At 34.3% G+C, this 26,255-nt stretch overlaps 2 protein-coding genes across 2 annotated transcripts; both read right to left on the bottom strand.

Annotated features, from left to right (window-relative positions):
• Positions 1-4,406: 4,406 nt before the first annotated feature.
• On the bottom strand, positions 4,407-5,448 carry LOC108284947 (olfactory receptor 6C74-like). The gene has a single exon (XM_017501923.1). The coding sequence runs from the start codon at positions 5,427-5,429 to the stop codon at positions 4,491-4,493; it is 939 nt and encodes a 312-aa protein (XP_017357412.1). The 5' UTR covers positions 5,430-5,448; the 3' UTR covers positions 4,407-4,490.
• Positions 5,449-20,527: 15,079 nt separating this feature from the next.
• LOC108284929 (olfactory receptor 6C74-like) lies at positions 20,528-24,193 on the bottom strand. The gene is given in 3 exon segments (XM_017501907.1): positions 20,528-21,373; positions 21,375-21,710; positions 24,185-24,193. Coding segments are annotated over 3 exon segments (957 nt in total). The 3' UTR covers positions 20,528-20,761.
• Positions 24,194-26,255: the final 2,062 nt, after the last annotated feature.

Below are 26,255 nucleotides of genomic sequence, written 5' to 3'. Positions count from 1 at the left end.
AATTGCTGAACCAAAAACAAATCCTGTATGTTTTTTGTTATCTACTACTGAATTGTTCTCTACATGCATTCTTTCAATCTCTGTCAATGTGTTAAGGTTTCTGTTCCTCAACAATCTCAAAAATAAAGTGGATTTCTATAGTTTAAAAAGTTTGGCTATCTCATGGGTGAGAAAGGGTAACTCAGAATCATTTTACTTTGCATTTCTAAAACTATCTGGGGGTGTGTATCATTTCATAAATTGAACAGCCATTTCCTATGTATTAACATATTTGTGAATTGTCTATACAACATCTTTTGCTCATTTTTCTTTTTCTTTTTTTCTTTTTTTTTTGAGACGGAGTTTCACTCATGTTACCCAGGCTGGAGTGCAATGGCGCGATCTCGGCTCACCGCAACCTCCGCCTCCTGGGTTCAGGCAATTCTCCTGCCTCAGCCTCCTGAGTAGCTGGGATTACAGGCACGCACCACCATGCCCAGCTAATTTTTTGTATTTTTAGTAGAGACGGGGTTTCACCATGTTGGCCAGGATGGTCTCGATCTCTTGACCTCGTGATCCACCCGCCTCGGCCTCCCAAAGTGCTGGGATTACAGGCTTGAGCCACCGCGCCCGGCCCTTTTGCTCATTTTTCTATCAGATTTCTATTATTTACATTTAAAAGGTTCTTTATATGTGGAGAATATCAACCTTTAATCATAGATATATGAGCAAGTATTTTCTCCTAGTTTGACAGTGACTTTTATTTTTATGATGTATCTGTGTGCGTGCTATAAAAAACTCTCCTATTTTTATGCTGTCAAATCTTTTGTTTTACTGTGTTTGGATTTTGAATCACAGCTGGAAATCCTTTTCTTACAGCTAAGTAAAATAGGAATTCACCCCTATTTTCTTTTAATAGTATTTTTAATTTTTACATTTAGCTTCTCGATCAATTTGAAATTTATTTGTATGTATTATGCAATACATGAGCCTAAATTTATCTCTTTCCAACTTGCCTATCAATTTTTTAGTAATGTTTATTAGAAAGTCTTTGTTCCTGTGATTTGATATCCTTATGATAAGCAAAATTTTATATGTAAACATGTCTATTTCTAAACTTTATTCTATTCCACTTGATCTGACTACTAATGCTCCCATACCCTGATATTTTCTTTGCAGATATTTTACAGTATGTTTTTATACCTAATAAATTGTAGTTTCTCCTTTTAGCTTTTATTTTCCTAGTGTTTTATTATGGCAGTACATGTATAATTTTTTACCTTTAATGTAATTTCAACCAGCTTCACTTTGGAAAAAAAAGGCTTTTTAGTATTTTTATATTGAAGCATTAATCAAAAACCTCCCAACAAAGAAAAATTGAATCGGAGAGAATATTTCCAAAGCCATTTTATGAGTCCAGCATCACTCTGATACTAAGGACAGATGAAGAAATCATAAAAAAAAAAAAAAGAAACCCACAGGCCAATGTCTGATAAACATATATGCAAACATTCTTAATAAAGTACTGGCAAACTGAATTCATTAACACATCAATAAGGTCACCACAACCAAGTGGAATTTATCCATGACATGCAAGGCTAAATATACGCAAATAAATCAACACAATACATTATATTGACAGAATGCAGGTTAAAAAAACACACAATAATATCAATTAATGCAAGAAAATAATTTGACAAAGTTCAACATCATTTCATGATAAATATTATCAACAAATTATAGAAAAAATTTACTTAGCATGTTAAAGCCCATTTATGAAACACCCACAGCAAATATGATATAAGCTAGTGCAAAAGTAATTGTGATTTTTGCCATTAAAAGTAGTAATGAAAACAGCAATTACTTTTGCACCAACCTAATCGTTAATGAGGAAAACCTAAAAGGATTACTTCTAAAATATGCCACAAGCCAAGGATGCCTACTGTCACCATTTTGATTACTATAGCATTGTAATAAGGAAGTATGATGTCTCTAATTTCATTTTTCTTTCTAAAAGTTGGTTTGGCTATTTAGAGTCTTTTGTGATTCCACAAGACTTTTAGAATAGTTTTTCTACTTCCATGAAAAATACCTTTGGAATTTTGATAGAGACTTCATTGAATCTGTTTATTGCTTGGAGTATTATGAAAATTTTTACAATATGAATTCTTTCAATGCATGAACAGGAGACATCTTTTCATTTATTTGTCTCTTCTTTAGTTTCTATTATCAACATTTTATAGTATTCAATGTACAGATCTTTAAAAAATCTCGACACTTATCTTACAAAAAACCAACTCAAAATGGATTAAAGACCTAAATGAAAAACCTTAAATCTTAAATTTCTAAAGGAAAACATAGGAAGAAAGCACTTTTATATTGGCCTTGGCAAAGGTATTTTTTAGATATGACACCAAAAACACAGCTAACAAAAGCAAAACTAGACAAGTGTGATTGAATTAAACTAAACAGCTTCTGTACTGCAAAAGAAACAATTTGCAAAATGAAAAGACAACCTACAGAATGGGAAAATATTTGCAAACCATATATTGATAAGGGGTTATTATTTAAAATCTATAAAAATATACCGAAAGCAAGAAAGCAAATAATTTTAAAATGGGCAAAAGACTTGAATAGACAGTTCTCATAAGACATGAACATGACCAATAGGCATATGAAAAGGTCATCACTAATCATCAGGTAAATGTAGATCATCAGGTAAATGTAGATCAAAACCCCAATGATATATTTTACCTCACAACTGTTAAGATGTCTACTATTATAAAGACAAGCAGTAACAAGTGTCAGTGAAGGTATGGCACATTGTTTATGGGGATGTACATTGGTGCAACCATTATAAAAACCTGTAGGGAGGTTATTCAAAAATTTAAAAGTAGAATTGCCACATGATCCCCCAATCTCTCTTCTGGGTATATGACCAAAAGAAATAAAATAAACACCTCATATAGATATCTGCACTCTCATGGTCATTGCCACACTATTCACAATAGCTAAGATATGGAAACAACCTAAGTGAATATGGATGGATGAATGGAAAAAGAAATTCGTTACACACACACACAGAAATAATATTGTCATTTGTGATGACATGGAGAAATTTAGAAAACAGTATGCTAAGTGAAATAAGTCAGACACAGAAAGAAAAATACTGCATGATATTATTAACACTTATTATGGAGCAGAACAGTGGTTACCAGGGGTGGTAAGGGTAAGGAAATGGAGAAATGTAGGTCAAATGGTGCATATGTAGAATGAATAAATCTAGAGGTCTAATGGACAGCAGGACTACATATATGTATATGTTCTAGAAGTTAACTAACACTATAGGAAATGGAAATGAAAAAGTAAGTATACTTAAATGACAGAAGAAAATTAATCAATGTTTAAATACCCATTTTACCTAAAATCATATTTATAACCCAAATATCTTTCAAGATCTAATTTATTTTAAAAATTCTACAAACACCTGTGTAATTATCCAGTTAATTACATACTGGACAATTACATATGTATTTTTCTCCCTGACTATATTTTGTTCTGGCCCTTTAGATGTCATTTTTCAGGCATATTTTCTTCCAGTCAAGATCCACGATTTAAAAAAAATGAAATGAAAAGAATATGGCCTAATACACACACATTTGTGAAAAAATTTATGAAATAGAATGTATATCTGTGAAAATATTTTCTAATTTTTTATTTAAAAAATCTCTGGTCATCACACAGAAATTAATTTCTAATCAAATCTGACCTATAGCTAGAATGTCTCCTTAAGAGACAATTTTAATTCTTCTATTTCCCTTGTCTCACTGATTGGAACTATTATCTATCTATGCAAATATCTATATCTATGTATATCATTCACATATATATATTTGACATTTATGTTAGAAAATAAATTCTGAAAAAAGCCACATTAACATTGATATTATTTAATAATCATTCACAAATTCAATAATCATTCACAAATCATACACATTTTTAAATGAGCCTCAACACTTATGATCAACTATGTTATAATATCCTTTTAATTTCCTTAAATAGAATATATACCAATAAGTTGGTAGTATGACAAAAATATAAATAAATATTAGTTTTAATTTGGTGATAACTAATCACAAGTAAAAGAAAATATAATAACCTTGATACATCAAATTAAATTTCAATGAAATAATATTTTATAGTCTTGATTAACTGGAATGCTTAAAAGTCAAATGAGATATGTTGAAAATGCAGCTCAATTTCTTTTAGATGTCTAAATAAAAAGAAAGTAAGACATAAATAAAAACTACCTATCATAAAGAAGTGAAAGAAAATTAGCTTCTCTAAAACAAAAAAATATGAAAAAAATAAAGTTTGAAAAGACATAAAGATAAATATTAAAGCAATAGAAAGAAAAAAAGGGAGAATTCTGTCATTGAAGCTCCTACTGTATTCAGTGACATTATTTGAGACTCCTTTCTTCATGTCCTTTATATAATACAATTGAATGCTCATTTCCTTGAGAAAGAGATAATCCTGTACATCACATTCATGAAGGCTTTTTTCACTTGTTGGTTTCTTAAGGTGTAGATGAAAGGGTTCAAAAGTGGAGCAACAGAGGTATTGAGCACCGAAATTCCCTTTGAAAAAGATACCCTTTGTTTGACTGATGGCTTAACATACATGAAGATGCAGCTGCCATAAGAAAGGGATATCACAATCATGTGAGACGAACATGTGGAAAAAGCCTTTTTCCTCTGACTAGTTGAAGGGATTTTTAGAATTGTCAGGGCAATATAAGTATATGATATTATCACCATTACCAATGTGACTAAGAGTGTCACCAACGCTGAGATGAATCCCATCCTCTCCAGGAGCTGCGTGTCTGTGCAGGAAATCTGCAGGAGGGGGGTAGTGTCACAGTAGAAATGATCAACGACATTGGAGGCACAGAAGTCAAGATTTAGCCCTAAGAGGAGTGGTGGAAAGATGACGAGAAAACCAAAAACCCAGCACCCAAGCACAAGCTGCAAGCAGATTTTGCTGCTCATGATGGTGGTGTAATGCAGTGGCTTACAGATGGCCACATAGCGGTCATAGGACATGGCTGCCAGCAAGTAAAATTCTGATGCTCCAAGTAGGAAGGCAAAAAACACTTGAGTGACGCAACTGTTATAAGAAATGCTTTTGTCCCCAGTTGCCATAGTAACTAGCAATTTAGGGATGCATGTAGTAGTATAGGAAATCTCTAAGAAGGAAAAATTCCGAAGGAAAAAATACATGGGAGTTTTAAGGTGAATATCCATCAGGGTGAGTGTGATGATGATCAGATTGCCAGTGATGCTTAGCACATAGGTGAGAAGCAGAAAGATAAACAACACAACTTTCAATTCTGGGTTATCAGTCAAACCTGCTAGTATGAACACTGTCACTCTGGTATGGTTTCTCATTACCGTCCTCTGAATTTTACCAGGTCTGAATAGAAAAAAAAGTAATAATTATCTCTAAAGAAAAATAACAGTGATCACAGTGTTTAAGCTAACGTTAGCAAAGTGAGGTTTCAGATACAGCATTACAATGTTCATTAATATTTTCCAGATGCTTAGGCCAGGAAGAATAATAATTTGTGTTTCCAAAGGATTTGGATAGAGAATTAAAACTTTGCCACCCAAGTATAATCTACATAATGATAGTAATTGATCATTAATTTTATGTGTATTAATTATAGGGAAATTAAAGGATAGACAATGCTTTTTCTTTCTTGATGACGTGCAAGAATTTGGATGGCATGCCACTTCTTGCTCAAAGAAGTTTAATTGAAGAAAAAATTTTTAAAATTCGCATATGAAACCCCAAATGATACCTCTCATTAGAAGTACATGTATCCATATTTTGCACTTAACATGCACACACACATACACACACAAACACACACAAACCTAACCATCATTGGTAAACAGTGCTAGTATACCTTTATCATTTTACTCAACTAATCAAACTAAAATGCTTAAGTCCTGTCTTATTTACTTTCATTTCTAGTAAGATCCAGTCTCAGATAAGTGACAATGAGGCACAGGGAATGATTTCATTTGCTATTCTTACTAGTATTTCCATCACCTTAATCTCTATTGGTACCACCCCAAGCTTTCTCATACTGAACCTCAATACCAAATCAACAGAAGCAGTCTAATAATGTAAGTGTGTGTAGAAAGCTGCAGTTTTCCTCTGAGGTTTTGCTCTTGAGAATGGACCAGATAAAGTGAAAAGTGAGGTATAGGAAAACAGAAGCAGAGACAAATATATAAATATGGATTTAGGAAATTACATGTTGTGGGAGAAGTAAAGACAAAGCTGTATGAAAACCTAGAGAGATAAGAAAGATTTTAGAGATAGGATAATGAAATAGAGGAAATAATTAAATGAAGATTAAAATATGTAAATTAGTAAAAATTATGAGTGAAATTTTTACCAATAAAATTTCCCTGTGTTTCTCTTTCATATTCTCACATTTCTTCTTTGTGTAAAATAGAGATTGAAAACATGAAAAGGTTTGAATTCATCATGGCCTTATAAAAGGAATATTTGATAAATTACAAATGCATAATGAATTACTGAATAGTGTTGACATAAAATTTTAGGAGGCATATAATGTTGTTCAAATATCCATCTAATATCCAATTAAAGAGATAATAAAAACAGTTAATACTTTTCCACATCCAGTATATGTGATAAGTGAGAAAGTGAGATCAAGAAACAAAATTGTTCGGGTTTACACAGCTAGTAAATTTGAGATCCATGATTAAGATTGAGTTTATTTTCCAAAATGTCTTCTGGTATACAAGCAATTGTATACCAGACTATAGTGCATTTCCTAAAACAAAATGATTAATGATATATCTAAGGATAATTTTCTTCCTGGGCATTTTAATCATCAAACACATGAAACAAGCCTATGTGATATGCATGACATTATATAGGACTATGTTTTCTGTGGTGAAAATATCAATTTGTTTCCAATCACAGAAACATACATTATTATTAAGAAGACAGACACGTCAGTAAAAATAAACATATAAAAACAAGTAAAATCTGTTCCAATAATATCTAGAGAAGTTTACAGGAGGTAATTTGGATTCTAAGATAGGTCTTAGAGTGAGATAAGGAATCAAGACAAGATATTCCCAGGAAAGGGAAAGCCTGAACAGAAACAGAGGAAACGGCACATGCATGAATTCATTAGAAACAACGATAGTATTCTGCTTTTAAAACCATGCGTGTTAATAATGCAGGTATACATGAGTGACATGAAATGACTGTGATTTTTTTCCTGGACATTTCTTTCACATTCAGATAATTATAAAGCAATCTGTCACAAAATTTTTCTTGTTTATACAAATTGCCCTGGGGGGGCAATCATTATAGGAATCCATATATCCAAAACACCTAAATCAGAGTTTTATCATGTTAGACCATTCCTTTGACCAACTTCAACAATCATACATATCAACTATTCCCCAACAACACTGTGAACATAATGAAATTCACTTTATAAAATCAGTAGAAGTCAGGTCTACAAATGCAATTTAAAGGTTAAGAAAAGAGAAAAGATTAAGGCTTTAATGCTAAAATTAGAACAAACCTTAGTCACAACTTATCTAGAAGGAAATATTGCCTTTAGCTTTTAGAAATATTAATTATTTTTTACCATTTGGAGTTACATAAGTCTTCAAAATTTTAAAATAAAAACATTTATGCAAAACACGCAAAAATTATTAAAGGTATAGACAGAGATTTATTTAGACAAAAGCATCTCTGCTTTAATATTTAACTCCTTTATCATTAGGCTGAATCAAGCATATTGATACTACATTTCTCTCTGAATGAATCTCTCTGTCCCATAATCTATGATTGTTATTTCTCACCTATAAATGGCAATCTTGGAAAATGGTTTGTTCAGCTATTTTATTGCAGTTAGACTAGTGTATTAAAATTCCTCTTGACTATATGTTAATTATCTATGTATTGAATGTTTTCCTAAGTAGTATTGCACTGTATGTAATACTAAAATTAAAAATTTACATAAAATTAATCCACATAAAATTGCCACATAAAATTAATCAACTCTTGATCCCTTGGAGTTTTAATGCTTTCTGTGCCCTGAAGAAAAATAAAGATTATGAAGGACTCTCAGGAAAATATCAGATCGAAGAACACCATTTCCCAAAGGATGATCATTTTATGTGTTACTCAGATGTTCTCTTGAGGCTCTGCATAACTTTAAAAACAAAATACATATTTAAAAATAACTACTTTAAACTATGTATCCAGAGAAATCAGTGTAGATTGCCCCAATGTGTTTGCCCTCCCATCTCCATGATTTGAAATCCCAGATATATAGATGAGGATTTGGAAGCATTATATAGTACCAGTATTCATCAAAGTGTATTTTTAAATATGACACTGTTTCTCAAGGGAAATTGGGCTATTTTGTGCATTAACCACAAATAATAAAAATGTATTGTGCCTTGCTTTTCTTGTTTAAAAGGTTGAAGCTTGAAGCTAAGTATACTTACACTTATAAACATTATTTAGCTTAATTGAAATATTACATTAACCATTAACAGACACAAAAAAGAAAAAGTTATTTTATGTGAGACTAAAACATGGGAATATAAAATGGAGAACACAGTCTGTCATAGACAAAATTCTACCTCAAGCTAAATGCACATCACTAATTCATCAGGTACAACTGAACATTTCATGTCCTATGTAAACTTGACTTTCTTTTCTGCAAGTTATATTTTCTGCAGTCTTTGGGATATTGTCTAGTGGCCTGAAACATATTTAACAATAGATAATCATTTTCCACTTCTTCCATATTAATAGAAGTTTCCATGCCCTTGCCTTTGGTGCAATTTATGGTGGCCATGTGGCTAAATTTTGGCCAAGTGATGGAAACATAGATGGTTTGTGCCATTTCCTGGAATCATCCTTCATGTTCTTGTTAGAATCCCTTTTCCCTTACAGGTGGATGACAATATAGAGGAGGCCCTAATGTGCACACAATGCACCCAATTCACAAATGGGGAACCCCAAGCATAGTTAATTGCCAATCTTTTTACAGACTGCTTGCAAACCTGCCTAACTTTTTCCCACTAGAAGACATTAATACTCTGGTCAGTAAAAAAGGAAGATACCACTCAAAGGTGGCCGCACAATGTAGAAAACCAATTCAGAAAGGGTAAGTTTATGTAAAATAGGTGAAGGAGGATCAATCAGAGGAAAGTGTGCCAAATGGGAAGATAGGTTCTCAATTCAGTCCAAGGATTTAACTTGTAGCTTGGCATTTCAGGCATTAAACTGTCTTCGGCTTGGAGGTGGGGTTTCACTGGGGACGTGCCCCTATCTGCCTAGGCATTTGACTGCTTCCTGTCACTATCAAGTGGGAGAAAGAAACACGCAGGTGGTGTAATAGTACCATATTGTCTCTGTTATCCTGACAGAGCCATCTGGTAAAGTATGGAAGACCCAGCAGTCAACTAAAATTAAGGCTTCTGCGGCATTTGGGGAGACATACAGTGGAAGTTTTCTTCTGAAGGAAGGGCCCAGGATTCATCTTAGAGGCAAATATTACTAATACCTCTCTCCATGGCCCCTGAACATCTAAGGTGTTTTCTCCTCAGATGCCAGCTTTTTCTCTACCTATACTTCCTTCAAATCCGAGTTCTCCGTTCCAGTAGCTATAGCTTCACCTTTTTTTTTTTTCTCCCCATCACACCCTACTCATATTCAGATCTTTCACCTAGAAGAGTCAGATAAATGAAGAAAAAGGACATTTTAAAAAATTTTAACAAGTATTAAACTTTCATTTCTTAGGCCTCCTTGTGTCCCAATTACCACCTGGAAGGTTTGGCACCAGGTTTATCTAGATTTGATCTTAGGGAAAAGAGAGTTACATCATCCTTTGAATGACTGAGATGGAATCTTGAATTTTCAAAGTAAGTCTATATATTTCCCAACCACTTTTATCTTGATCTTTACCAAAAAGATGAGTAGCCAGGTCTGGGGACAGTTGCATTCAATGGCCATATTGCTTTACTTAGGTGCATGAATCAGGAAGAGATGAGTGAGGCAGAGACTATTAGTCCTTGCTGAATAGCTTGGACAATAAAAGTTGTCAAACTCTAGATCTTCTGAGGATCTAAAGACGTGACACAGATACGTGTCAAAGATCACAATTGTGTACCATAGTCAACTAATCAGTAACCTGAAACAGCATCTACCTGGCGAGGCACTACCAATAGACCCAAGGTAATCAGGTTGCCAAAAGCAGGAGGAGGCAACATTCCTTGCAATGCGGCCTACCCCAGCATGAGAAAAGCAGGTCAACTTTTGATGGGAGCTGCAAATACATCATGCAATGATAGGATCTGCATTAGAAGCATAGAGCCCAACTCAATCAGCAACCTGATTCTAGTTATTTTTCTTTTGAGAAAATGGTGTTAAAAACCAAGATTTGCGCACTGGGTATGCTTATTGCTACTGGACTATTTTTGCTTCTCGATCCTCTCAGGTAACAGAGCAAGGAAGGATAGGTGTTTATTCTAACCCATGTCTAGACACACAATGATAAATATTTTATAGTACCAGTCTGTGTATATATATCTATAGAATTAAACTTTAGTTTATACTGTCACCATGTTTAAAATGCCATCACATGAATCATTCCTTATCTGCCATCTCCTAATGCAACCGTGAGATGCTGGCTTCCATCATCTGCCATCCACTTGATTAATCATTCAGCTCCAGTATATATGTGTATTGGGAGAAAACTTTATTAACTTGACCACATTGGTTATGTATAGTTCCTTTTGACTTTAGTCTTACTGACTTCACTCAATTCCAAAGTCACTTCGGTCAGCAACTTTTTACATTGTCCCCTTCAGTGAGGTTATGTCACACATTTGTAATACAGTTAAATTCTTCCACATTCTTTTGTGATATCATGGATGCTATTTTTTAAATGTTCACACAGAGTTTTCACACATTCTTTGTTTTGTAAAGTTCTACTGGTTTTGACAACTGCACAGTGTTATGTATTCATCTTTACATTATTATATAGAATAGTTTTGCTATCCTAACCAAAGACTCCCTATGCTTCCTCACTTAACTCTTACTCCAACGAAGTCCTGGCAACCACCGATATGTTACCTTCTCTATAAATTTACCTCTACCAGAATGTTATATAAATGAAATTAAATAATTTATAGCCTTGTAAGTCTGCTGATTTTTACTTAGAAATATGCATTTAAAATTCTTCTCTGTCATTGCATGGCTTGATAGGTTCTTCCTACCATTGCTGAATAGCACCCCATTTTATGGATGGATATACTCTGCATGTTTAGGGACACTTTTGCAAAGGCAAGCTCTAAGTTAATAAGCTGAACAAACTTAGCATGACCTATTTCTTCAGGTTCTTCTTGGCATAGCTGTGCCTTCAAAGATAGAACGTTTCTTTCCTTTGAGTATAGGGAAGGCATGTATAGAGTGAAAGTTTTATGACCAAATTCAGGGAAAGTTCAGCTAGGCTTTGTGGCCTGCTTCAGGTGAAAAGCAGTAAGGAGAAAGTGAAAGTGACTTTCCTGCTTCTGCTGTTTTCTGAAATGCCAGGGTGCCGTACACTGGGAAACATACTGTGAACGCTATCAATATGTTCTGTTTCCTTTTTTATCCTCTTTTTCTACTTTCTCCCATTGTTCTATCATATATTTTTAAGATCCCACTTTATCTTCTTTCTTACTGTGTCATAGGAAAGAAAAAAATATATATCTTTTTCTCACCCACTTTAGGTTCATGTCAGATCACTAAAACAAAAGACAGACTAACAAAATAAAAGCACACAGATTTATTTAAAATAAGTTTTACATGATATGAGAGCTTCTATAGTTTCTGTGTCCCCTCCAAAACATGTTGAAATGTAGTTGTCACTATAATAGTATTAAGATGTGGGACTGGTAATAGGCGATTAGGCTATGGAGGCTCTGCTCTCATGATGGAGTCATGTCATTATTCCGGAAGTGGGTTTGTTATCATGGAACTATTCATATAAAAGGATGAGTTCAGGTTCCTTTTGGCTCTTATTCTCTTCCTCTCCTCATGTGCACTTTTTTTTTTTTGAACACTTCCACTTTCTTTCTTTCTTTCTTTTTTTGAGATGGAGTCTTGCTCTGTCGCCCACGCTGGAGTGCAGTGGCATGATCTCAGCTCACTGTAATTCTGCCTTTCAGATTCAGGCAATTCTCCCTGCCTCAGCCTCTGAGTAGTAGGGATTACAGGTACCCGCCACCATGCCTGACTATTTTTTTTCCTAGTAGAGACAGGGTTTCACCATGTTGCCCAGGCTAGTTTTGAACTCCTGACTTCAGGTGATCCACCCACCTCAGCTTCCCAAAGTGCTGGGATTACAAGCCTGAGCCACCATGCCCGGCCTATCCTTCCACTTTCTGCCATGATGTACCACAGTAACACAGGTGTCATTCATTTTAAATATCACCCATTATTACTATTACTGCTTTAAATAAACTGTTATCTTTTAGATCACTTGAGAATAAGAAAAAAATTTTAAAATATATGCTTACTGTCTTCTGTTCCTTTCCCAATGCTCTTCTTTTTTAAAAATTACTATTACTATACTGGATCACTCCCTTTATGATGTTAAGAAGATTTTAGTCTTTTAGTGGGCCTGCGTCCCTAGGCTGTGATCGTCACAGGTGTTTCTCCAGCAGCATATCTATTTCCTCCTGGCTTCTACCTCTTTCACAGGCTGCAATAGTGCCAATTCAATTCTTTAAATGCATGGCACTTATTGGCTAAGTCCTTCCTTTGGTGTGGCAGGAAGGCTACCAAGGGACAGAGCAGGAGGATCTTTCATTTAGATGGGATTCAACTCTAGCAAAATCTTTTCTCCTGTAGTGGAAATCTTTGCTATGGAGAAGGCCCTGGGTATACTTCACAGTGATTACTCTTCCCTACTCTAGTCAGAGACACAAGAGGTTATATCCCAAATATTGACCATGAGAACCCGGTGGAATTTTTTGAGGTAAAGCCCTTACTGTGTTTGAAATTCCTTAAGACTGTGGCCACACAGAAGTTTCATATTCTCACTCTCATCCACACTCAATCTTCAGCAATTCATCAAAATTTGCACGTAAGTGTTTCTACTAGTCTGTTGCTTCAGTGGCTTCTGTTCCAGGTAGGCAGATGTCACCTGTAACTCTCTGGCTGCCACTCTCTCTTGGCTTTATATTTACATTTTTCCGCTTCAACCTGTTTTCTTATAGATTCAAGAAAAGTAAAGTAAATTGTCTTTCAGTTGTCCAGGGTTTTCTAATCACATGGAAGGGTGTGACAATGTTCAAACTTTATATGCCTGACTTTAAACTGCAAGTCTTTGCACAGTTCTTTTCAAGCTCATGTGTCTGCTTGTGAGTCAGATAAGCTTCCTATGTTCTTATTATATCTAAAGCCCTCTACCAGGTTCGGAAATACTTGACCCTTCTTTCTTACATTTAGAGAAGTGAGAAAAAACAAAAAGCAATTCTCAGATAGCTAATTCCAATTCTACCTCCTGGCTCTCATCTTCATTAACCTCATTAACAGGTAGGACAGCGGGGGACTCACTTTTCATTAACCACTTGGACAAGAAAATCTATGACTGGAACCTGGGAAAGTCTTTTCTACTCTAACCTTGCCCAGACCCTTGTACCTTTACTCATTCTGAAAGGCATACCCCTGTCAGCATTCCCATCCTTTCCACCAAAATTGTCAAGAAAACTGGAAGGGATATAGTAAGTTAGCCAGCCATAGTTCATAAGTTCTGGCAGGAAGCACAAGACTTCTGAGTCAGAGTTAATATCAATGAATGTTATCACTCAGGACATAGCAGATGCTATATGCTTAATGTTTGCGTCAGTTCCCCTTGCCTCCCAGTCCCCAGGGGTGCCTTGCAGAGGGGTGTCCATGGGTACAGCAGAAACAATCAGTCTGTAACACATTTGCAAAACCCTGAACTTACGGAAGTCCCACTATTTTAAAGAGATAGCTAGAAAACCTGCCCAAACTGGCCACACTGGGAGACATTAATTTTATAATCCTAGTCAGGAAACAAATCTGCCTTCTGCCCTGGAAGGAGGTATTATTTCTATCTTTCAAAGCTGAGTGATATAAAAACATCTTTGTAAAAAAAAAATCTAGACCAAGCTTAACATTAAATGTGTAGAAATTCCATGGAGAATTGCAACCCAACAGTGATAACTGGTATATTGGTACTACAAGTGGTTGCACGAAATAGATCCATATGGAGGGGAATTTAGAATTGGTTAATGTCATCTTGAGGTTTCTGAGGAGAGTGCTGCAACCATAAGAAGATGAAATAGTACAAGTCTATGGCATCAAATATTACCATTTCGAAAGAAGCTTATATTTAAGGCTGAGCTTTCTCAAACTAGATGGAGGGGATAGAGAGCACTATGATAAGCATGTGAAATACAAGTACTGCACGTGCTATAACATGGGAAGGCAATTTCTATCCACACTGAGGTTCTTAAAGAAAGAAATTACAAGGTTGTAGCCTTAAATTATTATCTTATATTGAATAATAATCAGCAAACCATAAAATTCACGACTGTCCTAAATAAATTTATTATGTCTTAAATCTTCATGTCATTTGGTGCTGAAAACAAAGGTAGGCTCTGATCTTGCAGTTTATTATATAGCAATATTGGTTAAATTTGCATCCTTACCAGATACCTTTTGTGAAAGTTACTTGATTGGAAATCTGGAGGGATACCAGTTGGAAATTACATATGTGTGTGTGTGTGTGTGTGTGTGTGTGTGTGTGTTCCAATGTGTAAATATAAATCTAAAATGTAGAGAAATTGCAATGTGGAACAGCTTCATTGTATGCAGTTTACTTACATATCCTTAGCTGTGTAACTGGAGAAGACCCAGAGGAAAATCTTTTGACAAGATATTAAAATATTAACAATGGTATTTGCTAGCAGCTTTTAAAAGTATTGTAACCACTGGCTTGAAATGAAGAGGGAGGATGCTTTTGTTTAAATGAACTCCCTGATTTCAATGGACATGATGGATCATGGGAAGGCAGAGGCTATGTAATAGCACTTACATGACTTGGGCATATTCACTGTGGTTACTTATTGGTCAGTATGGGCAAAGTAGTTATCAAAATTGCATGATGTACTTTAGCAGTGGATGACAGATCATGGAGTTCCTAAGACTAAAATAAATAGGCAGCCCATTACATTTCTAACTGATTCATATAATTGAAAGAAATCTAGAATAAGTGAAAGGAAGAATAAATTAGCCATCATAATGCAGTTAAATCTCCTTATTCAATTATAGATGTCAATAATTTCATAGAACCAGAACCTATGAAGAAAGTTATCTTTGCAAAACTGTCATGCATATTGATATCTAAATCTTCCACTAGTGTTCTTCAAAAGGTATATGGTTCTTTTCCAAGAAAGGTGTACAGTGAAATCAATGAAACATGGATTTTTCAGAGATTATTCAATCTCATTTCGGAGCTAATCTTAATTACAATGACAACAGAATGCCAGTGTGTTTACTTATAAGAGTGGATGTTAAAAAATCTGGAGACAACAGATGCTGGAGAGGATGTGGAGAAATAGGAACACTTTTACACTGTTGGTGGGAGTGTAAATTAGTTCAACCATTGTGGAAGACAGTGTGGCGATTCCTCAAGGACCTAGACATAGAAATTCCATTTGACCCAGCAATCCCATTGCTGGGTATACATCCAAAGGATTATAAATCATTCTACTATAAGGACATGCACACGAATGTTCATTGCAGCACTGTTTACAATAGCAAAGATCTGGAACCAACCCACATGCCCATCGATGATAAACTGGACAGGGAAAATGTCGCACATATACACCATGGAATACTATGCAGCCATAAAAAACGATGAGTTCGTGTCCTTTGTAGGGACCTGGGTGAACCTGGAAACCATCATTCTCAGCAAACTGACACAAGAACAGAAAATCAAACATGCGGACTGCCTTGGTAGTGGTGGACTACCTCAGTAATGGCGGACACCGTTCTCCCTACAGAGCTGGACTGTCCTGGGTCCAGCTGTGCTTGCTGTGAAACTCTCAATTCAGAGTGTTTCCGATTGCTGGTCTTTGTAGGGGTGGGATCAGCTGAGCCAGAACACTGGCTCCCTTTTCAGCCTCCTTTTTTTCAGTTAAATGAGCGACTCTGTCTCCCAGGCGTTCCAGTTGCCAGTTAAAATGGTGCCTGGATTTGTGTGAGTTTTTGGGCGGAGACCTGCTGCACTGGCTGAAACAGCCATCTTGGAGACTCGTGGTGCTTTTTCGCCTAGGAATCTCCTGGTCTGTGGGCAGTAAAAATTCATTTGGAAATGTGGTGATCACTCACCCTCTGTGTTTTTGCTGAGAACTGCAATCCAGAGCTGTTGCTATTCGGCCATGAAACATTTGTGTGCTTTTAAAAAATTATATAAAAATGCAGAATCAAGACAGCTGATTAACATTAGGGAAAACAGAAATGTAGTCACTCAAAAAAAATTTGAATGGGATTGAAGGATAAATATTGTGATGTTCACTTCTTTAAGGTGGATCCACATTATTATGAAGCATTAACTTTGCACTATGGCAACCCATGTAACTAAGTACTAGGTAAAACAAACTTGGACTAAGACTTGCAGATCATTTCACACAAGAATTATGTAAGTATTTGCAAGTGTAATAAAGTATATTTAATTAATTAAAATATTTGTAAGATCAGTAAAATTAAAAGTTATACTGTAAAGTTATATTGTAAAACATATTGATTATTTTGTATAATTTCCTTTATTAATTCCTATTTTTCTACTAAAATTTCAAAATATTTATACCATTGTTTATATATAAATTATGAACTAATAAATGTGCACATACCATGAAAATACATATATATATCTACTAATTGAGTGTTTGATAAACACCAGTTGCACACCTATACTTATAGAAAGAAAAGTAAGTCCATAATTTTCGAAAGCATGGTGATTTTAATATTTGAAGATAGCATTTATTTTTCTTATAAGCAATTTTTTCTCAAGCTTCATATTATTAGCACTCTAAATATTTTCTCATGTGACATAATTTCTAAATTTATGACAATGTTGATTATTCTTTGACTTCAAACAATTTTCAAAAGCTCATTTTAAAGGATAAAACTAAACAGAATTTTTGAGATATGTATGATAAAATGGGACTTTAGTGTCTCGTAATTTAATTATCTCTTCAATGCTCATAAACACTCCATATTTATAACAATCTTGTAGTTTTCTAACACCTAAACATTTTTTAATATTGCTAGTCTTCAAGTCCAATCCATTAATTATTCTATAATAGACATTCTGAATCTAAGCTTACATTTTTATATTAATCCCCATCAAATGCCACGCTTTAATCTTATTTTATTGGCAAACATATTAATCTCCTATCATTCACTGCCTTATTTATTTTATTTTTTCCTTACTAGGCACTGGGTTAGATGAAGAGAATGTAGAAAACTATAAGATTTAGAGTTCATTGCAAGAAAAAAAACAGTTAATTACACATGCTGTGATAAGCACCATCTAGAGCTGACTACAGGCACTACAAAAGTTTGAGTATGAAGTGACTAACATACTTGTCGACCAGCCTTCCACAGAAGTATCCATTTTAATTAACTTTAACTGATGATTGAAGCTAGCAGAGATTTGGGCAATAGGCAGGCATTTGATATATATGACAGCACACAAGTTTTGCAATGTACTTAGTTGTTTAGTGTGGTTAAGTCATGGAAGTACTAGTTGGAAGAAACAAAACTGGAAAGGCCAGGTAATGCACATATTGGGGGAATTTTGTTATTATTTTGCAGGCAGCAGAGAACCATCAATAATATGTTAGCAGAGTGGTGGCATGATGGATTTGTATTTTAGAAAGTATTCTAACAGCAATGTGGAGGATGAGTTAGCGATCAAAGGCAGGAAGGCTATATAATAGACAATTGACATATCTTGAGTCTAGCTTGTCTAAATACTTATTCAGTATATATTAGGTTGGTACAAAAGGAATTGCAATTTCACCATTACTTTTAGTGGTGAAATTAAATTTTAATGGTGAAATTTTAATTACTTTTAATGGTGAAACCGCAATTCCTTTTGCACCAACCTAATATTGGTGAAAAACAGCTGATTATTTTTTCCCTTTTCAGTTCCAGAAAAATGAATATTAGACATGAGATAAACATGAATAAGTGATATTTTAACAATTTTTAAAAATCTAGCACAATTTAAAAATTATAAGTTCCTATAATGGACCCTGATCTCTGGTATTTACACTATAAATCAGATTACTAGTGATTTATTTCAAATTAAGTAAAAAATGACCTTCACTAATCTTTTCCCATCATAAATTAGGACTAGTTTCTTTCCTTTTGCATTTTCCATTATCTACTTACAAACAGCCTAGAAATAGAAAAAAAAATTCATCAATTCTAAGTAGTTAAGTCTACTAAGTATATTTCTGAATTTCACAGAGTTGTCAATATTCATTTCTGGATGAAGAAAAAGGGAAGAAATTTCAGTTTTTAATCTACATCAAATATTTTATGGATTTACCTATATAGCAGACATTTAAAAGAGCTGAGCTTAGAGTTCATGTATGAAGAATAAGTTTTAAAATTAAGCAATGTAATACTTAGAAAATAAATATGTTGCATATTTGCATTTGGTAACAACTTAAATTGTGGAGAAGAGTGTTCACAGGAAAATCTGAGATATTCCAGATCAGAATTTTTGTCAGATTTCAAACATTTTGAGTCAACTTTTCTTGAGTGTAGTTATTATTTATAAAGTAGAATTATTTGTCTATATAAATTCCTGATGCAAAGAAAGCAAAATAGTGAAAGCTGAAGAATACTTCCTAGATATTTTATTTTCTATTTTCAAACAAAACATTCTTAAAGTATTGCAGCATCATGGAAACCATTTACACATACATGTCCACTATTAAAATGTCTATTTGAATCGTCTCAGCTTCTCACTTCCCCAGTTAATATACATACAAAGCTTCTCACTAATGCTCGTAAAATTCATATAAAATTTCTAGCTAGCCTGGGGATCTGACAGTTACATATTCCTGGAAATATATTAAGATAAAATGTATATAATAATGTTATAAGTCAAAAAAATAAATCCATCAGAATTTTTCTTTTCTTTTTTTTTTTTTTTTTGAGACGGAGTGTCACTCATGTTACCCAGGCTGGAGTGCAATGGCGCGATCTCGGCTCACCGCAACCTCCGCCTCCTGGGTTCAGGCAATTCTCCTGCCTCAACCTCCTGAGTAGCTGGGATTACAGGCACGCGCCACCATGCCCAGCTAATTTTTTGTATTTTTAGTAGAGACGGGGTTTCACCGTGTTGACCAGGATGGTCTCGATCTCTTGACCTCGTGATCCACCCGCATCGGTCTCCCAAAGTGCTGGGATTACAGGCTTGAGCCACCGCGCCCGGCCTCAGAATTTTTCATAAGGTCATCAGTTACCTTATGTGGAAACTAACAGACAAATATTTATTGAGGAAACTGACATTAGTTTTTCAGAAAAAAGTTTTTTTTTGTTTTGTAACACTGATATATGATCCCATTCAAAGAAAAAGTTTTGAAATACTCTGCTTTGCACATGATTAGGCATTATATTAATTTTAATGTTCAAATCATTTAATTTGAAAAATAAAGTACTCTGTAGAGCTGTAAAATTTTAATTTTATCTATGTCATCCATAAATCTGTAGAATGTTCTACAAAAACCTTACTGTTCTTTTGCATTTTAAGTGACTTAAGAGCAGAAAGAGATGTTCACAAAAATGTGTAGGCAGTGACTGGACATGAAGGCTTCATTTTGTTATCCTTGGGCTTTTGTTTTCATTTTTTGTCATCAAAAAATTATTTAATCCTTATGCCTTATATTTTTTATCCATAAATGGAGCATAAAAATACCTGTCTTATAGTGTTTTGAAGATGAAACTAATAAATTTAATAAAATTTGGCACCTTGTAAGCAATCAATAAATGCTAGCAATAATTTCTATAAGATAGCTGCAACGGCAGTAATACTTTAACCTCTCTGAATTTCCTTTCGTTTATTTCTGAAAATACACTGTATCTCTAAGCTTGGTTAAAAAATTGAAGCTATTAAACTGTGTAATTAAAGAAATGCCATTAAATTGATTTGCTTCAAGATTCTACTAAACACTAAGAAAGAAATCAGATTTCACTTTTGTATCCACCAATAATGCACTCATTAAGTGGTCAGACCAAGGTAGTCCATTGAACTCTATGTAGAATGTATGACAATTTGGGTCCCTAAATTCCAGAAGAGTGGAAAGAAGCATGGAAAAACTGAGGTGTCACTTTGTCTTCCTCTGAGAGAATTTTGAGAGGAAATGAAAGAGGCACTAAATAATGAGCAAATGATTTTGACCAAAACCAAGAAGTATCTTTCGTACGTGCTCTTAGCATGAGGGAGAGATGGGAGTGAAGGTTAGGCTTTGGAGATTAGGAAGGCCATAATGAAAATTATAAGTCAAAAAAGAGGTAATATTATTTTGAATACAAAATTGAAAAACTGTGTACATACTCCACTCTTGTTTTATTTTACTCATAACCTTAACAATATCATTAAAGTGATTCATTTCACTGAGAAAAGTTCAATCTTTTTGACTATATGCTTAAAAACATCTTTAACTTGTTTGTTTCTTAGTGTATAAATAAAGGGATTCAACATGGGGGCAACAGAAGTGCTGAGCAGAGCTATCTCTTTATTTAATGACACTCTTTCTTTTGCCGAGGGCTTCACATACATGAAGATGCAGCTGCCATAAGAAATGAATACGACCACCATGTGGGAAGAACATGTAGAAAATGCTTTTTTCCTCTGTTGAGAAGAAGGTATTCTCAGAATAGTCCTGATAATATTTGTATAGGAAAGAATCACTAATACCAGTGTAACCAGGAGTGTCAAAATGGCTGAGAGAAGCATCATTAATTCTATTATGTCGGTGTCTGTGCAAGAGAGTTGAAGTATAGGAGAAACATCACAGAAGAAATGATCTATGGTGTTGGCTGCACAAAAATCAAGCTCAAGACCCATAAGGAGTGGTGGAAAAATTATTAGGAAGCCAGCCATCCATGAGGCAAAGACCAGCAAGTTGCAAATTCTGTTGCTCATGATGCTGGTGTAATGCAAGGGTTTGCAGATGGCCACATAACGGTCATAGGACATGGCAGCCAGAAGAAAAAAATTCAGTTGCCCCCAAGAGAATAGTGAAAAACAGCTGTGCTGCACAATTGTTGTAAGAAATGGTCTTATCACCTGTTGCCATACTAACAAGAAATTTGGGAATACAGACAGTTGTGAATGAGACTTCTAAAAATGAGAAATTTCGGAGGAAGAAATACATGGGTGTCTTGAGACGCAAATCCAGTAGGGTGAGGGCGATGATGGTTAAATTCCCGGTGATGCTCAACATGTAGGTGAAAAAAAGAAGAAGAAAAATGATCACCTGTAATTGTGGATCATCTGTCAGTCCAAGAAGAATAAAGGTTGCTACTGTTGTATGGTTTCTCACAGTTGATTTCTATTTTTAAAAATAAGAAGAAAAATTAGAACAGAAGAGGAAAGGTCTGCATGAGATACCCATTTTTCTTGAGATCCACTATAAATACATTGCTACCCACACCCAAACCCAACCTCCCTTAACAGCAGCCTATAAAAATTAGCTTATGTGATTTTTACTCAAAATGTTGCTAAATAAATGCAACGTTTTGAGTTTGTTCTGTTTTCTCAATGGCCATAAATTTAAGCATTGGAAAGGGATAATACGTTGCATCAATAAAGTCATGTCAATGTAAAAACAAACACAAGAACTATCATAATATTTCAACTTTTCTGTATTTGAATTTTTCTGAAGTGTTTATTTTATACCATCTGGTGATTCATTCTTTGTTCAATGATTTTTTTTTCTGTGTTTATTATTCTATTCAAAGTCTATTCCTAGACTTTGCTATTCATTAATTCAGATTTCAGCTGAGAACTCTGTCTTTTAAAATCAAAGTAAAGTTGACTTAAACATATCTTGGCTTCCACAGTGGGAATTCAATACTCTCACCAAACTTCTAAAAGCTTTCCAGTATCTACATCCTCATGACCATTTTTAGCTCTGCTTTCCCAATTTTCCTGAAAACTTGAATTTACATTTATCTTACTCACTCTGTTCTCTTTTCTCTATTTACCCAAGCAGATATAAAACATATTCTCATACATAATCCTTATGTTGTTTACGTAGTACATTTGCAGAATATTTGCAGTGACAGAGGAGGGTCCTACAAAACAAACTATTTAATAATAAAATGTGGTTTGTGCCTATAATCCCAGCTATTTGGAAGAATGAGGCAGGAGGGTTGCTTTGAGCCCAGGAATTCAAGGCTTCAGTGAACTATGATCATGGCCCTGCACTCCAGCTTGGGTGACAGAGCAAGACCCCACCTCTAAATCCATCAGTCAATCAAAATGTCAGCTGGACGTATCTGGTAATTTTCACTAGTGTCACTGCTTTTCATGTTTCTCCCTGTTGCCCTGGTCATCTCTTTTCTTCTGTATCTTATTCACATCCTCTCTCTTTTTCCTAGTTCAGCACATAGCAATTCAAAATTATGTCAAATTCTTCATTTTTCTTGTTTTTCTATCTTTTTCCAGATCATACTTGGGTCCCCATGTTTATCACCTGAAAAGTCTATTGTCACCAAATTTTTCTTAATAATGACAACACTTACCCTAAGAAGAATGTTGTGCCATACGTTAAGTTGCATGTGAACCTTATTACCTTGTGTATATTCCAGCTCTGGGGTGAGACACATACACAAGCATTTCAGGTGATTATAAATGCTTACAAATAACTAAAATTTTGTCCCAATGTCTCTTCATTTTCTTTTGTACTTTTTCCCCCTGCCTTTCCCATTATTTTTGATTGATCTTATTTTGTAAAAACCTATGGTCATTTAAATGTAATCCATATTCATTAGGAAGTTTTTTTTAAATTAAAGATCACCGTTTAAATTAAAGATCACCGTTTAAATTAAAGCTCAAAAAAACACAGGAAAACCTCAATCACCAAATGATGAGTTATATGGCAGAGAACACAGTCGGAAAGCAATTTATATGGACACTGTCTAGCCTAAATTTAAATTACAAAATCTAAAAATAAAAAGCAAAACAGCAATGACAACAACTATTATAATCTACTTGACAGCATTAATTTTCTACTTAATCTCATAATAAAATGGTTGCTGGGTGACAGTAAAATAGTCATATGTTTCCAACCACCATTATCATCCCAGAGGCGACTGTGGCTGTTTTGGCAAGTTATAGGTAAGATAGATTCCTCTGGGATAGGAGAAGTAGATTTTACATGAAATCTTTAAATAACATTGAATGCAAAATGACTATGTATAGGGAAAACTGTTTTCAAGTTCAGGAAAAAGTCTATTTGTCCAGTGTCATATTTCACAATATTTACAAAGATTATGCATACTAGAGGCATATGCAATTATAATTATAGAAAGGAAAATGCGTTCATTTAATAAAATGTATTTCTGGGATTCTATTGTATGCTGTGAAGAATATTTCTTCAAAACCAGATTTCTGCAAAGTGAAAGGTTCAAAGCTGTCTTATAACACAATTACTTTTTCAGTATAACTTCTCAAATGGTCAGCTTAATGTTTACTTTGTAAAAACAAAAGCAAAACTAGTTATAATTTCATGCCACAATGTTTCAATATCTTTACAAAGAAGTTATTTTATCTACCTGCATTCAACAAAGTTAGTATGATTAAAATAAGACATGATTTTTCCAAACCTTTATTTAGTAGCAATTTGATTTCCAATTGTCTTTTTTTAGGTGAGTCCCAGCACAGAGGTAATTTCTGAATGTTGCATATCCTCATATTTTTATGTTGCTTTTGTCCATATTTCTCATCCAAAAATGCATTAACACCAACAACACACACTCAGGATATTTAGGCTTGAAGATTTTATTATGACATGAATCTTACCTGGTTCATTTCTTCTCCTGATCTTTACACTGTATTAAATTTGGAGTATATATCTATCTTTATCATGTCTCTTCTATATATACATGTATATGCATATATAATACAGATAGCAGAAGAACAAAGAGAAGATTTATAGCTTGTTGTTCACTCTGAGATGTTTCTAGCGTATATGAGGAATACAACAGCTTATTTTACAGTTTTTAACACTGGACGAATATAATCCTTTTGATACATTTGTCTCAAGAGGATTAACTGATTTAGTAATTTTATAATAGAAGGAAACATTTCCCTGAAGGCTATTGTACTAGGATGTTGAAGAGGTATTAAAATCATTTTATTGAGTGGCAAAACTCTATGATTTATAAGCTCAAGTTTAAATACCAGAAAAGAACTACACTTTGAGGTGGCTATATGTTGTAAACGATAATATAGTTTAAAAAACACTTAAGTTGGCTTACATGTTCATAAAAAATACATTTCAAAAAAGAAAATTAAACTCACCAATCTATAGTGTGGAATAACATAAGAGCATTACTAAAATTTTGGCTCCTGATTAATTCAATAAAGACTTATATTGTACCTCCTTAGGTTCACTCTAAATGCTATCTTTTCCTGTGGCATATTTAGAGACAATCAGCTTTAGAATCTAGAAAGTTAGGCTATGTTACCCTTAGCAAAGAAAATAGTGTGTGAGGTGACATTACTACATCAGGGTCCAAAGTATAAAAAAACTGGATTGAATAGAAATAAGGCCAATGTTGAGTTTCTCAGGATACACACATGTGAGTCAAATGTGTTTGCACCTACTAAGTGGACACATCCATTCTGTAGGAAAATTTTGTCAGTTCTACATAAAAATTATATTTCAAATGCATGTACTTTTTAACATTTCCACTACTGAGTACTTAAATACTAACTGCCACAGCAGATAAATTTTTAAATTATTGAGGCTTAAATAGTACACATTTTAAAACATTTTAATGATGTATAAAATACAATTATCCTAATTATACAGTTTGGTCGCCTTTCATGTGAATATATTCACATGAGTAACGTTCAGATGAAAAAACAGAAAATTAGCAGTAATCCAGAGTTCTTGCTCTTACTTCCTCTGGTCATTCACCCTTCAAGCCTATCACTATCCTGAATTCCAATAGTTCAGAATAGTTTTGCCACTTTTAACAAAATAAAAAGCATTTTTTTGAAAATTTAAGGTCAAACACGCAGCATGTAGGGCAGGGATTGTGTGTGTTTGTTAGGAGAGGTGAGACGGTGATGTTTTACTCTATGCAGTCATTCAGAAAGTCTACCTAATTAACACTGCCATCTTGAATGTAGATCTACAGCCAGCAGGGCAGGATAAGAAAAAGACAGAGTAGATTGCAAAAGTTTTTTCCCATTCTGTTGGCTCTTGGTTCACTCTAATGATAGTTTCTTTTGCTGTGCAGAAGCTCTTAAGTTTAATTAGATCCCACTTATCTATTTTGGCTTTTGTTGTCATTGCTTTTGGTGTTTTAGTCATGAAGTCCTGGCCTATGCTTATGTCATAAATGGTTTTGCCTAGGTTTTCTTCTACAGTTTTATGGTGTTAGGTCTTATGTTTAAGTCTAAAGACATCTTAACACATGTCTTAAGACTTATGTTTAAGTCTTAATACATCTGAAGTTAATTTTTGTATTAGGTGTAAGAAAGGGGTCCAGTTTCAGCTTTTTGCACATGGCTAGCCAGTTTTCCCAACACCGTTTATTAAACAGGAAATCCTTTCCCCATTGTATGTTTTTGTCAGATTTGTCAAAGATCAGATGGTTGTAGATGTGTGGCATAACTTCTGAGGCCTCTGTTCTGTTCCATTGGTCTATATCTCTGTTTTGGTACCAGTACCATGCTAATAGCCAGAATCTACAAAGAAAAACAAATTTACAAGAAAAAAACAATGCCATCAAAAAGTGGGCAAAGGATATGAACAGGCACTTTTCAAAAGAAGACATTTATGCAACCAACAAACATATGAAAACATGCTCATCATCACCGGTCATTAGAGAAATGCAAATCAAAACCACATTGAGATACC

This window comes from Cebus imitator, unplaced genomic scaffold (assembly GCF_001604975.1).
Source record: "Cebus imitator isolate Cc_AM_T3 unplaced genomic scaffold, Cebus_imitator-1.0 Scaffold285, whole genome shotgun sequence".
NCBI lineage: Eukaryota > Metazoa > Chordata > Mammalia > Primates > Cebidae > Cebus > Cebus imitator.
The sequence above is the reverse complement of the archived record's forward strand: the minus strand, read 5'-3'. Positions and strand labels throughout refer to the sequence as shown.